At 37.7% G+C, this 17,007-nt stretch overlaps 1 protein-coding gene across 1 annotated transcript in view; it reads left to right on the top strand.

Annotated features, from left to right (window-relative positions):
- LOC121314143 (plexin domain-containing protein 2-like) overlaps window positions 1-17,007 on the top strand; it is a 144,715-nt gene that overhangs the window by 50,354 nt on the left and 77,354 nt on the right. Inside the window, exon 2 of the mRNA XM_041247117.1 lies at window positions 1,843-2,051. Coding sequence (XP_041103051.1) covers window positions 1,843-2,051 — 209 coding nt within the window. The remainder of the gene's footprint in view (window positions 1-1,842; window positions 2,052-17,007) is intronic.

Below are 17,007 nucleotides of genomic sequence, written 5' to 3'. Positions count from 1 at the left end.
ACATTTGCCCCGTAATGTGATTTTGCTGACATACTTTGCCCCATCCGCCTGTGTTAGTGCCAGTATCGGCATTACTTTCGGGGTGTGGCCTCATTGTCTGTTTTGAGCGATTTCAGTGAGGGCACAGAGGGGTGTGACCTGCTTCTCAGACTAACCAGGTGCGGGGAGGTTTATCTGAAGTGCAGGCACAGCTGATCCCATTACGAAAAGGGAATATCAAAAGCAAGTGGTGAAGGAGACATTTGCAGCCTAAGACTTCAGCCTTTTCTCCATTGTCAACAAATCCAGTGCAAATTAGAATTGGCTGTGCTGTTAGTAAACTGATTGATTACCTCTGTTCTGTTCAGATGTGTTCAGTAGTTTTAATTTGAGCTCCCTTTGAATCCTCTCCTAGCTGTTGTGAAGATAAAGGAACATGCCTGGTATCTGTATTAGGACAGCAGTCCATTTCACCACATATGACACAAAGAGGTGACTATGAATCCTTCTTGCTGTGTGAAACACTGTGCCTCAGCATTCTGAGTTTATTCATTTGTTTTATAGTTTCCCCGAGAACAGTATCATAGTAGAAAATAGTAGGAAATGAAAAGAAGAATTTAAAATGGTGAATTTCAGAAATACAGTTCATTACACAGCTTAAACCAAAAAAGCAGTGAACTATGACTTGTTTTGTAATGTCTCGGTAAGGGAAATGATCGGTGATTTTGATAATGGGTATGAGGCATGCATAGCCTGCATAATATATTAAAATAGGTGCTGAAATGATGACTTAGGGCAGAATAGAAGTAATTGGGGATTGATTGTCTGATCACACTTAAACATTGTTACTGTCTATATTGTTATATCAGTGTTTATAGTAACAGAATGGTTGAACTGTATGCTTCAATTAACTTCAATCAACAATAAGAATTATTTCCATATGTGTTTCTTATAATATTATGATGACATCAGTAACACAAATAATAAAGAATGAAGGGTTGTGTTTTCCATGCAAATATTAAAGATATAAAGAGCCTTTTTTACACTATGTCATTTGGTCCAATATTTTTCTAGACGTGTACTACATGATAACATTCAGGGCATATCAAATTCAGTATTCAAATTCAGAATGTTTTTAACAATGCACATAATTAGAGAAATTTATCAAATAGTTTACAAATAATTCAGAACAAATAAAATGCACCTTAGTTTACATATAAGGCTGTAATTCTCTAGTGTTCCTGTGATTTATAGGTCACTAAAACCATCAAAGGAATTATAGACCTATTATGTAAAGTTAGGTGTACATTAGTCCTTATATGTTGAACCAAATGAAGCATTTTGATAGTGTGATACGGTAAGTCGATGAACAGATGTCAAGAGCAGTGGTATTTCAATTTGTTAAGGTCTGCCTTCTCATAATAATTGCTTAGATTGTATGTGTCTTTTTGTTTTGTCTCACTGAAGTGGTGGGCACATTTTAGATTATGCAGCTTTGTTTTTAGTATTGTTTTAACTGCTGTCTAACTTAATAATAGGATTCCATTTCCTTGGTTTCTCCTCATGGTTTTCTAGGTCCTTGCATTGATGTCAAAATCCTTACTTTGTGTTCATGCTTATCAGAATGTGGATTCAACATTCAACACTCTGCAGGCCCACCATGCAGTGACCTCAAAGCTACAGCGTCGGAAGACCCACAGGCGCCCGGCCGGTCTTCAGGGGTCGCTGGCACACAGTGAACCGAGGACACCCTGGCCAAATTCATTTATTATGAAACCCCAGTGCCAACTACCCCATGTTCCCTGTAATGTAGTACCAATGATCTATTCATCTCCATAAATATTTCTTCTCTTTTCCCCCCAGGAGTATTATTTACACATTACCTTCCTCAAGCAGACGAGAATGTTAAGGTGGATTTAAGACTTTACAATCACAGATGGAAAAGACAGGACTGGTCCTCTCCAAAGTCAGTGGATAATAACAGAGCCAGTCAAGACCAGGACACCTCAGACCCTTGGAGGCTCCCAGACTTTCCTACAGAAGAGGACAATGACAATAACACTCAAGTCGAGGTAAGGTGCTCTTCAGTATGTTGTCAATGAATCCAGCTATATGAAGTGCACATAAGAAGACATGGCAAGAAAAAATATTGATTGGTTATATAATGTGCGAGATGTATATGTTTTACATTTGTTGATAAGAATTGCAAACAAAGTGATGGTACAGCAATAGGATCTAAATTAGGAATGCATTTTGCCAGTACATACATGGGGAAATGGGGAAATGGGAAGAACAGAATACATTTGGTTTGTAGGTGATATTTCTGGGGTTCGGATACATGGAGAAGAATCTGTTTTCCAGTTTCACAGTAATATTAAGGTGGACCTTCGATGGACAAGAAAATAAGTAAAATTTATAGATACCTACTGACATGTACCAGTATTTACACATGTCCTCTGCACATCCAATACACACTAAAAGGGCAATCTCAAAGGGTCTAGGACTAAGAATACAAAGAATATGCTCTAAAGAAAGTGACTATGTAAAAACAAATCTTAAAAAAGAGGATACACAGAAAGAATTATAGAAGGGGGCTCCCGAGTGGCGCATCCAGCAAAGGCGCTCCCTGTGGATGTGCCCTGTAGCCTGGGGATCACAGTTTAGAGTCCAGGCTATGTCACTGCTGACCGTGATCGGCAGTGCCTAGGGGGCAGCGCACAATTGGCCGAGCGCTGCCCGGGTAGGGAGGGCTTAGGTCGGCAGGGGATTCCACGGCTCACCGTGCAGCAGTGACCCCTGAGTATAGTATAATCTCAGTATAATCATAAATCTCAAAAAACTACTCACTTCTAAATCTTTTGTAGTCATTTTTGTATTACTTTAGTATAAATACATGTTAATTTGGATTCATATGTTGTTTTTTTCTGAGTTTAGTGAACGAAAAGACACACATTTGCCCGTTTTCCCATTGGAGATAGTGATATTTTGAAATGTCATTGTCCTGGTCACAAAAGCAAAGTTTGTGGGGAATAATAGCCATTTTCTATACTTTTGAGGCATAAGCAATTAGAAAATAAACACTTACTACCCAGTAACAAAAAAAATAATAATAATTTGTTACACGGTGTAATCTAATTTAGGTGAGATTTTAGTTCACAGTAAACATAAAAGAATAATTGACAGAACAGGTTCTACAAATACTTGCAATAGTACATGTAAAGTGTGTAAATACAGGAACACAAGTAAAAATATAATTAAACATAAGAACAGCACAAATCCACTAGTTCAGAACCACCTTTCATTAATTAGAAATAAGAAAAATAGTGAACCAATAGTACTGCACTTCAACAGTCAAGGACATGACATAAATGATGTAAAGTTTGTAGTATTAGAACAGCTAGCATTAGACAATGCAACATATAGAAGCAACCTATATTGAAATAGTCAGACTGGACACCGCTTCTAATGAATACAAAGGAACTTACTGGAAATAAAACTAAATAACAGAAAAAAAATAAAGGTGCAATAACTACACTAAAGTAATACAGAAAGGAACAATGAACTAAACTGAGCAGTACAGAAAGGAAAATGATTGTCCTGATCATATCTTACTTGTACTTGTAAAAGTTGATACGTCCATATCACATTGCATCGCTGTACAGACCTGTGGCTTAGTGTGTTAATTGCCTCTTTACTCTTGGTTAGTCATGTCACCACATCATAAATAGAAAGATTTACACAACTGGCACATTTTTTTAAAACTTAAGATTGGTAGAAATCAAATAAATAAGAATTCCAGCAGTATTCCCAGTCATGTGTAAAATATTGGCTGTAGTTTGAGAACTAATGAGCACGAGCTGTAATCTTCAGAGCCCCTTACTCTGTTGAAGATTATTGTGGACAATGGTGGCTACTTCTGAAGTGAAAGCCAAGATAAGGCTGAGCGATGTAGACTCCAGGCTTGTTTCTGATGTTTTTGTTGAGTGGGTGGTTGCCACAGTAGCGGTTAGCAAATTAGGCATGCTTTTATTGTCAGCTTTGTGTGAAAAATAAATGTGTAGACATGAGCTTATACCCCAATAAACAACTCTCTTTGGAAAATCTTTTGGGCAAGGTTTAATTTTGACACTTTTAGCTCACATATATTTATGAAGTACATTTAGTCCAGAAATTATCGGAGTTATAAAAGACTCTACAGATTTTTAATTGCCTTATAATGAAGAGGACTAAAGATGAAACACTTTTTGGCATTTAAAGATAATAAATCAGTATCTTTATGTTGGCTCTTAAGTTTTAACTCATATCATTGGACATCAGACACCGCAGCATTTCAGTGACCTCAACTGAAATGTAAAATAGCTGCTCACTCAGTTTCTTAAAGGCCATTGATAATGACATCAAATTAGAGAGTCTCAGGGTGTGACTTCAAAGTGCTCTGCCCATAACCCAGGTTTGTTCTTTTTGGAAGAATCGTAGATGCTTAAGAAATGTTTTAGAAAAAGCAAGCGCAATAGAGAATATGCTGCCCTTACAGCCTCTTTTGCAAGCAATTTTGCAGGTATCATTTAAAAATAACAGAACCCCCTTTTCTACATTTTGAAGCACTGAGATGGAGCTACCCAATCAAAAAAAAAAATGGAATTGAATGAATAGGGAATTCCACAATTAGCTTTGCCAGGGAACCACTTTTATTGCGAGCCAAGGGCTCTGAGCAGTGTTTTAATGTAACCTAACTATCTTTCTCATTTAACTTTTACTACCGGCATTAAACCTACTAATGTTAACAAAAATCTGTATCACTATATATATTGCGATAGTCAGCAAAAACCTTTTGAAAACAATGTTGCTGGATTGCTAAATTAAAAGAGGCTCAGACACAGAGTACAACTTTCTGTCTTCTATTCAGCAGCTCCGACTGTACTGGGTGCTGGCTTCAATTTACAATACTACTAGCTGCACACAGTTAACAGTAATACAAGTTAGGCAGGAAGGGAGGATATTTAATATATATATATATATATATATATATATATATATATATATATATATATATATATATATATAATATATATTATATATATATAATATATATATATATATATATATATATATATATATATGGCTATAGGCTGGAAGAAAAGCGTGGGCTGTGAATTTGTTGCGGAAACCTCAATTTCACAGACCACAATTTTTTATAGTTGCTGCAAATTTTAAAGTGACTACAATGTTTCTTTTATTTATATGTAATTTCGCTCCAAAATAATGCTGGAAAATAAACTGAAACAGAAAAGGAAACGTCACTTTCCCATTGTCTTTTACTAGTGGGGGATTGGTATGCCTTGTCATCCTCTGTAGCCAATCAGTGATCTTCTTTCTGTTGCTATGGTTAAATTGAAGCCAGCTGCCATGTATTTAAAGTCAGCAGCCAAATGGTAATAAAGAGGGAGTATTAAGAACTTGTATTCTGGTTATCTATTTGTATGTTTTTTTCTTATTGTTGTTTTTGAACAAATGAACAAAAATCCATCTTGAAAGCAAGTATATATATATATATATATAAACTGTTTATATATATATATATATATATATATATATATATATATATATATATAGATATATATATATTGATAATATATATAATAGACTATGTTGAAACTGCAACTTTAGTACACAGTGGCTGCAATTGCTTGATATATCAAAAAAATATATATATATATATATATATATATATATATATATATATATATATATATATATATATATATATATTACTGTGCAAAAGTTTTAGGCAGGTGTGAAAAAATGCTGTAAAGTAAGAATGCTTTCAAAAATAGACATGTTAATAGTTTATATTTATCAATTAACAAAATGCAAAGTGAATGAACAGAAGAAAAATCTACATCTAATCCATATTTGGTGTGACCACCCTTTGCCTTCAAAACAGCATCAATTCTTCTAGGTACACTTGCACAAAGTCAGGGATTTTGTAGGCATATAGTCAGGTGTATGATTAAACAATTATACCAAACAGGTGCTAATGATCATCAATTCAATATGTAGGTTGAAACACAATCATTAACTGAAACAGAAACAGCTGTGTAGGAGGGTGAGGAACAGCCAAACTCAGCTAACAAGGTGAGGTTGCTGAAGACAGTTTACTATCAAAAGTCATACACCATGGCAAGATTGTGCACAGCAACAAGACACAAGGTAGTTATACTGCATCAGCAAGGTCTCTCCCAGGCAGAAATTTCAAGGCAGACAGAGGTTTCCAGATGTGCTGTCCAAGCTCTTTTGAAGAAGCACAAAGAAACGGGCAACGTTGAGGACCGTAGACGCAGTGGTCGGCCAAGGAAACTTACTGCAGCAGATGAAAGACACATCATGCTTACTTCCCTTCACAATCGGAAGATGTCCAGCAGTGCCATCAGCTCAGAATTGGCAGAAAACAGTGAGACCCTGGTACACCCATCTACTGTCCGGAGAAGTCTGGTCAAAAGTGGCCTTCATGGAAGACTTGCGGCCAAAAAGACATACCTCCGACGTGGAAACAAGGCCAAGCGACTCAACTATGCACGAAAACACAAGAAATGGGGTGCAGAAAAATGGCAGCAGGTGCTCTGGACTGATGAGTCAAAATTTGAAATATTTGGCTGTAGCAGAAGGCAGTTTGTTCGCCGAAGGGCTGGAGAGTGGTACACGAATGAGTGTCTGCAGGCAACAGTGAAGCATGGTGGAGGTTCCTTGCAAGTTTGAGGCAGCATTTCTGCAAATGGAGTTGGGGATTTGGTCAGAATTAATGGTCTCCTCAATGCTGAGAAGTACAGGCAGATGCTTATCCATCATGCAATACCTTCAGGGAGGCATCTGATTGGCCCCAAATTTATTCTGCAGCATAACAACGACCCCAAACATACAGTGAAAGTCATTAGGAAATATCTTCAGCATAAAGAAGAACAAGGAGTCCTGGAAGTGATGGTATGGCCCCCACAGAGCCCTGATCTTAACATCATCGAGTCTGTCTGGGATTACATGAAGAAAGAGAAGCAACTGAGGCTGCCTAAATCCACAGAAGAACTGTGGTTAGTTCTCCAAGATGTTTGGGCCAACCTACCTGCCAAGTTCCTTCAAAAACTGTGTGCAAGTGTACCTAGAAGAATTGATGCTGTTTTGAAGGCAAAGGGTGGTTGATTTGATGTAGATTTTTCTTCTTTTCACTCACTTTGCATTTTGTTAATTAATAAATATAAACTATTAACATGTCTATTTTTGAAAGCATTCATACTTTTACAGCAGTTTTTCACACCTGCCTAAAACTTTTGCACAGTACTCTCTGTGTGTGTGTGTGTGTGTGTGTGTGTGTGTGTGTGTGTGTGTGTGTGTGTGTGTGTGTGTGTGTGTATATATATATATATATATATATATATATATATATATATATATATATATATATATACACTGTGATCACTCATTATAACAAACCTTGTTATAGTGTGGAATCGGTTATAAAACGGTAGGGTCGTGGCTCCCATTTGCTTCATAATGCCATTACAGTAGCCCTTTTATAATCGTTATAAGGTGGAACACAAATAGCACGGTTTTGTAACTATGGATCCCCACTATAGTGTTATAGAGGGTGAGGACTGAAGATACATTGCAGTTTCAGAAACGGCTATTGTCTGGACCTGATTTTCTTGCCTCTCCTTTCTTTTCATTTCATTCTTTATATCAGCTGTCATTATCCACATGTTTGAGGCTGGAGTCTTGCCACGTTGGTATTGCAGTTTGGCATCTCGAGCCAACTTGTGGTATTTGGGCTTCAGGCTTGCGTTACATCAGCTGTCCAGGATTCCATTGAAAATGTGCATATGTTGCTCTGGCCTAGATGATATCCTTAGGAGCCCTATTAAAGAGCATGCAAGTCCAATTCCTGAGAAAAGAGCACTTGCAGATTCTATTAACATTGTACATGTAGAGAGGATCTTGATTTTGCAAATTAGTATGCTGTGTTGAGGACGATTTTGCTTTGTAAACATAAGTACATTAAATATTCATGACTGTCGTTTGTTTAGAATTGACTTAAGATAGCATGCATTTTGTTGTCCATGTTTATTTTTCACCAGGTTGTCATGCAGGACTGATTAAAATTTAATGCAAGTGGGATATGCGTGAACATTTTATTGAAATGTGTTTAACATATTCCTTTATGGACAACTGTCCTTAGAGTTAATAACAGGTGTCAGTTGCTCCTTAAGAATCGCAGTGAGTTGGCTATCAATAGAGCTCATTATGACCTGGTATATTTGGCTCCTGCCAGGTAAAATGTCCAGATGCGTTCATTAATGTCTTCATCACAGATTTATGTAAATAGTGGTTAACAACCATTGTCTCGTTCACAGCGTTGTATATAAAGGAGCTTATAGTGCAAGGCTTCAAAACTATGCAATTAAAGGGTATGAGAGTGCTACAACAGTGGTTTTCAAAGTACGGGTCGCACTTGCAACTTGCAAATGTCATAATTTTTTTTTCCATATTCTTTTTTCTTTTTAGTTACAGTGTCTTGAACTTTCTTTTTAGTGTTTTAAAACACATTCTGATAATTTAAATACCTGACGAATTGAAAGTTAAGTTTTTTACTGAGAGAACATTACACTTCCCAGAATTCTCTGATGGTGCATTTACACTGCCTTAGTCGCCATTTTTAAAGTGTTCGCAGGTATCAGCAATTTCTCAGCAGTACTTAACAGCCACTTTAGTTTGGAAACTTAATTCGTTAACCCTTCATCCTGAAAAACTGTTCATTTTGTAATAAAAAAAAAGTGCTGAAACACAACAATTAAATACTTCTGCATCTGAAAGTGTAAATACTAGTTTAAAGGTTACGTTGCTGGGAGTAGAGATTTCAACATGATTTCGTCTGAAGTTTCAGAGCCTGACCAGCCGTCTGCCAGGGGAATCTCATCTGAACCACCGACTAAGAAAACAAAGTTGTGGACGAGGTAGTACAGTGATTCTTTTTTTTAAAATACGGTTTCATAAGTTGTTCAAAAGCAAACAAATATCCAAAGTTCCAGTGGGTTATTTGCAGTGAGGTGCTTGCAAACGAGAGTTTAAAGCCATCAAAGTTAAAAAGACATTTAGAAAAGAAGCATGGGAACTAGCAAATAAACCTCTTGAATATTTCCAAAGGAAGCAACAGGAATTAAAGTTATCAATCGGTCAACTACTTTGAATGATAAGGCACTACTAGCATCGTATTTGGTTGCACAGCACGTTGAAAAAGTGGATATGGCCCATACAGCTGCGGAAAAGGTACTTCTTCCAGCAGCTTTAGATAGGGTTGGTACAATCGACGTTGGTGGAGTTGGAACCAGCAGGCATTCACCCTGCTGGTGGAGGTGGTGGAGGCAGAGGCAGCTCCTGCTGCTCTGCTCCTGGTGGTGGAAACGGTGGAGGTGGGAGTAGTGTGTAGTCTCCTGGCAACGAAGGTGGGAGCAGTGTGTAGTCTCCCCCTGTTGCAGGGGACTGGTGCGGCTCTCCCTCACTTGCAGGGGACTGGTGCAGCTCTACCTCACTTGTAGGGGTAAGTGATGGAGGCAGAGGCAGCTTCTGCTCCTCTCCTCCAGGTGGTGACAGTGGGAGAAGTGATACCAGCAGGCATTCACCCTCTGCTGGTGGAGATGGGGACAGTTTATTGCAAAACAAATAAAAGATTTAAACAAAAACAGCACACGGCACTTGATGCCTAAATAAACAGACAAACAAAACGGACTAACACTTAAACAGTGGACTAACAGACAAACAAACATGGTGAGTCAGAATAGTTATTTACTTTAGTTTTAATTCTCTCCTCTCCACACCCGTTCTCCACTCACCGAACACATAACCCCAAGCGAGTGAAAACATGCCGAGACTCGATTGCTAATCAATCGTTCAATTGGCGTCTCGGTACAGTGAATGTGAATTAATTAAGTGCAATTTCCCGTGCTCACATATTATATTTTACCTGCATGTGAAGTGCTGTGCAATCCTCATGCCTAAATACAAATATACATTTTAAACCCTCATGTTACACAGACCCATTTATATCCCGTGCACCAATGACTATACACCAACATTAACAAACCACATGCAATATATAGTCATTTTTTAAGTCAGCTTTGTAACATCTAACTGTCAAAAAATCTATAGTGAGTGTGTGTGTGTGTATGTGTGTGTGTGTGTGTGTGTATATATATGATATATATATATATAATATATATAATATATATATATATAAGAAAAAAAATAAACATTTCCTATCCTTTTTTTCATTTGTAAAGGTTAGGAAGAGATTAAACTTTTTTAGTTAAGAAATGGGTGTGTGGGGAGGTTCTTTAAGAGGCCTTTATAAAAAAAAAAAAATGTATCCCCAGACGCATTTACTTCATGACACTTTTCAGTCTGCACGGTTCATTAAAATTCCATGCAGTGGAATCAGTCGGAGATGGACTTCAGCTTCAAGGAACTGAATAATTTTTGCTAATTAGGTTTTTTTTTCTTTCTGGTCTGTGCCTCCCCTTTTTAAAAGCGTGACCAATGTTTCAACCAATCTAGTGGATACGTTATTTAAGAATCTGAAATTGGAATCAGATTTAGAAAAACAATCTCCCCATACCAGAGATTAAAGTATTTGAGTTGTTCTAACAATCAAGGACATAACCAAATGCCAGGTAGAGTGTGGGAATACAGACGCATATTCAACTTGGCAGGAACAACCAAATGTTCCCCCCTCCCTCCCCAGCACTCATTGTTTTTATTTTGCCAAGGCTGCCGGTTTTGTGATAAATAATCTCATGCAGTAGAGCCTGGGCTCGAACAGACTAAGCTCATTCCACACTTGACATGTGCGTCTGTCGGACTGGAGCAATCAGTCATTAAACTGTGACAAATAAAAAGTAGGGCAAAGAAGAAATGTTGTTTCATTTCAAGCTCTTCATTTTACAATACTTTTAATAATATGTTAAAATTGGGGTCTGAACAAGTAGGGTTGCTTTTGAAGTGTCCACTCACAGTTCTGGATGCATTTGAGCAGTAATTACATGTCAAGTTCACCAGAAAGGAAACCTTGCTTTGCTCCTTGGCTGCAAATCTTTTTTTTTTTTTTTTTTTTAATGTTTGTGTTGTTGTTTAAAGTGGTCTCATTGGTGCCACACTGTTATCCTTTGTCACACAGAATAGTGCCAAAGTCTAGATTGGCTACAGTATTCAATTCTGCATTGTGAATACACCATTACTTATAACTTGTTGTTATAACAGTTGAAAGGCAACTGTCTTTTTCACAGCACATTGAATGTTATTTACATATATCAACACGTTGTACCCTCCTTCATATTAAGCCCAACCAAATAAATTGTAGTCATATTGAGTGTGTAAATTACCTGGACAGCCTAAGATAGTATTTCGCTACAGAATTATAATATGCATGTAATCAGTTTATAAAATGCATCATGTAGACTTTGAACTAAACTTGGGCTCACCAAGTTTTAGCATGACTTTAGCATTACTGACTAGATGTCAACATACAGTATGTACATGCTAAACTGATATATAGATCTGTGCTGACTCTGCTGGTGTGTTCACAGGGCTGCAGGAAGAGGGCGGCAGTCGTCCAACAACCGCCTGTGAGTCATGGCAGTGACACGGGGAGGTGGGAAAGTGGGTGTGTGGACTTTCCCCCTCTCTGAATGGCTGAGAGGCGAGTCTTGGGAGATTGTTAGCCCAATAAAATAATGCTCTGCTGTTTCCTCAGGTCTGCCCTTTTAAACGCGCCCAGAGTGCGGAAGCGCTGGTCCACGACCGAGAACCAGTTGGAGAGAACGAAACTGAGTTTCAGAGCGAGACAGTGAGGGCGGGGAACCCTTGGCAGACCCCTGAATATTATAGCTGAGTAGGCTAGTTAGCCGGCAGTGTAGGACGGTAATCCGGGTCGCACGGGCAGCGGCGACTGCGATATCGCTGCAAAGTGCAGCACCTTTTCTTTGTAGTTTTGTTACTGTTTTATTTTCCCTTTTTCTTTTCGCCTTCTATTCTTGAATTATTGTTTGAAGCACCTGCGAGTGCGCTTGCACCCTGAACTGTTTTACCATTATTTGGTGTTCCTGTGGTTCTGTTTACCATAGTTGGTAAGCAGACCACGGACCAACAGCGCCATCTGCGGGCTAAACGAAAAATAGCAACCCAAAATAAAACTGGGCACCTGTGCAGTGTTGCCAAATCCACCTCTCTGTCTCCTGTGTCAGTGAATTACCCACCACCCTTCCACAGTTACATACCAGGGTACTTATGAATTGTTCCTCCTTAATGATCAAATGCATTACTCTTGTGTCGGTGTCTGCATCGATCTGTATTTGTTTCCTGTGAGAGCTTATTGAAAGCCAGGAACCTTGGACACAGTTCTAGCATTTTTATGTGTGGTTTCTTTTGGATTTGAGACTAGACAACTTGTATTCTCCCAGCTACGTGAGCTTCCCTTCCACCCTGTGTGTCATCAGTGAATAATTTTCTATTTGGAACAAAGAAAGCATTAAAAAAAAAAGAAAAAAAAAGTTTGTTTAACCCTTTAAGGACTGGAATCGTGTTAATCCGATCATACTGAAGTGGGCTTCTAGGACCGTGATCATGTAAACACAATAAAAAAAGCACTTTGTTTTGATGACTTACAAGGCTACTATACTGTGCAGTACAGTCTTGAACACATATCAATGGATAGGGGAGGGACTGACGTTTACTTCCTCATATATATTTTTTTTCCATGTGACGTCACTGAGAGGGTCATTTAGTGTCTAAAGAGAGGACGCATTTTACAGCAGCTCGGCAGAGACAATATATTTAATACATATATATGTTTTTACAACATTTATAAATATCAATAAATGAGTGGATATAAGCATATACTATTTCATTAACTAAATCTATCAGGTATTTTCCTTATTACTTGTAATGGAATGGAATGAATATCTATTTATTTTTGAGAAAATAAATTGAGTGTAGTGTCCATTATTACTTATAAAACATGTATTATGCCATTGCGATCACTCGGATGAAGTAATGTTCACCAACCTTGATTTATAGATCCAAAAGACCATTTGGTCGCACACACTGAAAATCAAGACAAGATTTACTGTGGTCTTTTAAAAAATATTTTCTTAATTTTATTAGTTAAAACATGTTTTTAACTAAACCGAGCAATCAAACAAAAAGGTAGTAGAACTACGCGTTTCGACACAACAGGTCTTAGTGAGATAGATATATAGATATATATTAAAAAAGTTTGTAGGGTTTCTGAAGTACTTTTATAAGGTTCCCCAGAGTGTTCTGAAAAAAAGGACACAGTTTCCAAGATGCTATTGTAAAAAGTAGATTTTTTTGTGGTTTTTTATAGGAAGAGAGTCAACTACTGCCAAAAAGAGTCTGGTCCTGGGGGAGCATCCCACTGAAAAACACTTGGTCCTGAAGCCACAGGACCACCATTGGGCCTGCCTGTTTGTTACCTTTGATATGCTGCCCATATCGAATGGGGAGTTAAGGTTTCAGCTGTCATGCTAAGTTGATTGAGTTGTTTTCCTCTCCGTATAGCTCTGGTTGCTGTAAACTTCCATGTATTTCAGATAGTATCTTGCATTTTTTTATACTTCACTCTTGCCTTTACATGTTATTTTGATTCCTGATAACACATATAACTGTTGTTTCATGCAGTTCAACACAGTTAGTGTGTTTTGTATTGCTGTCTTGTCTTATTTTCAGACTTAGCTTTATCATAAATTAAAAGCGAGTACTGTCTATGAATCATGGGCAAATGGAAAATATTGACCAGGAATTCTGTTTTTTAAATTTCGTTCTGCATTTGATAGAGCATTCGCACCTGAATTGCGTGCAAGGTGATTCATAAACAATGCACCATTTAAAATAATCATTTTCACAGAATGCTGTAACTACATGGGATATTTTTCATGGAAGACTGCTGCACAATCCCATGACTTGATGACATGTATGAAAAGAAAATACATGTCATCAACACTGCTTGTTTTCCTTAACATAGCATTCAGTTCTATAATGCTTCTGCTGCCTATTTCTTTCTTCTATGTCTTCCTTGCTATAAAACCATTAAAATTCAAATGTGTTTCTGTAATGCCCAACCCTTCAATGAAACACTCAGAGGCTCCCAACGTCTTTTAGAGGAGTTTTAAAGTAAAACTTATATAAAAGAAAAATATTCCTGTCGGAAAAGTTTAGGAGTCAGTCTTTGAAGATGATACACATGGATACTTTCTTTTGCTCCTTTGTGTTCAAGTACTGGCACTTTTCCAGTGGGGAAGAGCTTAATGGCTGGACATGGATCCTGCTTATTGAAATATCTATGTCCATCCCCTGGCTGATCTTTGTTTGTGGTTAGTAAGTGTGTGTGGATTTTTCTAATGTTTTTCCTTTCCTTAATTTGTAGACTCTGACACTGAATTACAAAGACATGAATTAAATCTTACAGTTAGGAATCCAAGAGCCTGCAGGCTCAGGCAGTCCTTCAGTTGTTAGTAGAGAAGGTGGATTCAAACATATTCTCTCCTTTCCATAAACACACATATCATATTGTTTTTAAAACAAAAGACATTCTAAGGATTAATATATTCCACCTGACCCTATTACTGTATTTGTTATTGGTAAAGAAAAAAAAAGCCAAACAAAAACCTTCAATAGTAAAACAAATAAGTATTAACAAAAAAACTGAACTTATTACTATATTATCTACTTACTTCACCATGTCTTCGAAGGGACACAACAGAGGGGAAACATTGGCACAAGATAGCTAGCTTTCTGCAGCTCTCCACTAAAGTAGGTTTGGAATGTAAATAGTCAGATGCTACAGACAGCTTGCAGGATAGAGCAGCAGTGTGCATAAATGGGTGCTTTCTCCAGGGCAATGTCAGTGCAAGAGAGAGAAGGAGGCAGACAGACTAAAATCACCCGCTTCGATCTGACATCTCTAATGCTGTTTCACACTTACAGTACTATCAATTTTTAGGGCATTTGATAAAACACTACATTGTTCTTTTATTTTTTTACATAACACTGACTTATTTGACTGAGCAGCATGGTCGACAAAATCCTTGAAAAGAAGTTTACAGAATACAGTAACCATAATTAACAAACACACACACACACACACACACACACACACACACACACATATATATATTTATCAATTTGGTGCTGCAGGATTTATTTTAAATTGATCAAAAATGACTGCGGCGCTTAAGAGAGGGCGGGCTATACGAGGGCAACCTTTATTAATAATACCAAGATTTTAAAATGCTTCAATATTTTATTACATGATTTATAACATTTTAGAAGTATTGCGGTTGCTTATTTTCTGTCATACTGTAGCCTACCTGTATGTAGCAGCTTGTGTGGCTAATCTACTTTGACTACAGTACATTTGTCGGTTACAGTTACCGAGAGCCTATTAAGTGGGAGTTGGAAGGTCAAGGGAGTACTGTACCAGCGAATCAGGAGTGTGTATTAGTTGTTATGGGGCAGGACAATGCTTGTGTGGTAGTTAAGTCCAAAAGTGTGGCGTAGATGTTTTTCTGCACCAAAAATGTCCTCAGAATATCAGCTTGATTTCTGTAAACACGACAATATATCCTACTCTGTTATTTTTTTTTCTCACTGTAACTTGCTTGTTTGTAATTTCTCTGCAAGAGAACCCGAAACTAAATCTTCTCCTACATAGTAAGCACATTTGTTTTTATTTGTATGGGATTGAGTAAGGGAATTACAATTGAACTGAAAACAAAACAACAAAACCACCTATAAGAACTTCAGAAGGACTGCTGTTCTGTAAGTAGTATATCTTGCATTTTCTTTCAGAACTGTACTACCATAAAATAAAAGGTGCTTACTATGTGTGTGTACATTAGTTTTTAATTTACATGCCAGACTGAGGCTCCCGTCTCTTTGGGATGTTACATGTACATAATCAGTATTGTGCATTTATTTGTTTACTGTGTGGGTGTTTTTTTTAGTAGGGGGCGAAAAAATACCTTAATGTTTCTTTATTGATAGCGGCGTTTATTCGAGTGCAGCCTCTATTATAACGTTGATACATGACTGCGGCGTCAATATTAGAGTGTCTTTAATTCGAGGGTGGCGCCAAATTGAAGTAATACGGTGTTTACTCTTGGTTGAGTTTGCTGTTGGAGACTTTGATTCACTTAATTCTTGAAGTTGCAGTGCTGCACATGTATCAAGGTGCTTTTTCAAGCACACTTAGAAAGCAATCAATTTGCTTAATAGTGCAGCTCAAACTTTCCAGAGTTAGATTGTAAATTAGATAGGCTTTTGCCAATTACAGGAAATTAGTGATGCCTAAGATCTTAAATGCTTGCGTCTGTTCTTCAAATTCAAACCAGATGTACTAAGGTTATAGTACCGGCACTTATTTTCTTTAGAAACATACTTTTTTCTAAGTCCAGTGAAGTCTGTGGAGTGAGTATACTGGATGGTTGGGCAGTTCGTTCCAGGGTCAGTCGGAAGCCAGCCATCCAGTAAGGGGGTAGAGTCACAGTACCAGAAGTCATTGCCCTAGTAAGGTAAACGATGTGTGAGGCATGATTGAACTAGCTATCGGAGGGGCCTTGACTAAGGGTATTTTAGGGGACGTGACGGTGTAATCTGTTCCTTTGATGTGGTTACTAAACCTATTTAGGAAACGGACGTAATTAATTATTGTGAGTGTTTCATGTTTTGTTTGTTTGAATTGCTATCTGTTTGTCATTTGTCTTTGTTAGATGGCTAAGCAGTAGCTAGGAGCTGTCGCTACAAGCCAGCACTAAACCCGGACTATACTACACCACTGTTTCACGAACTGTTTGGCTTTCACCACACCTGCACAAGAGCACTCACTGTCGGGAGAAGTGGCCGTGTCTGTGTTGTGTGTTAATTATTAGTGTCTTATCATTTTGGGACTGAAACCCTTGTTTTGAATGGAGC

Source organism: Polyodon spathula, chromosome 4, assembly GCF_017654505.1.
Source record: "Polyodon spathula isolate WHYD16114869_AA chromosome 4, ASM1765450v1, whole genome shotgun sequence".
Taxonomy (NCBI): domain Eukaryota; kingdom Metazoa; phylum Chordata; class Actinopteri; order Acipenseriformes; family Polyodontidae; genus Polyodon; species Polyodon spathula.
This window is presented reverse-complemented; position numbering and strand designations above follow the sequence as displayed.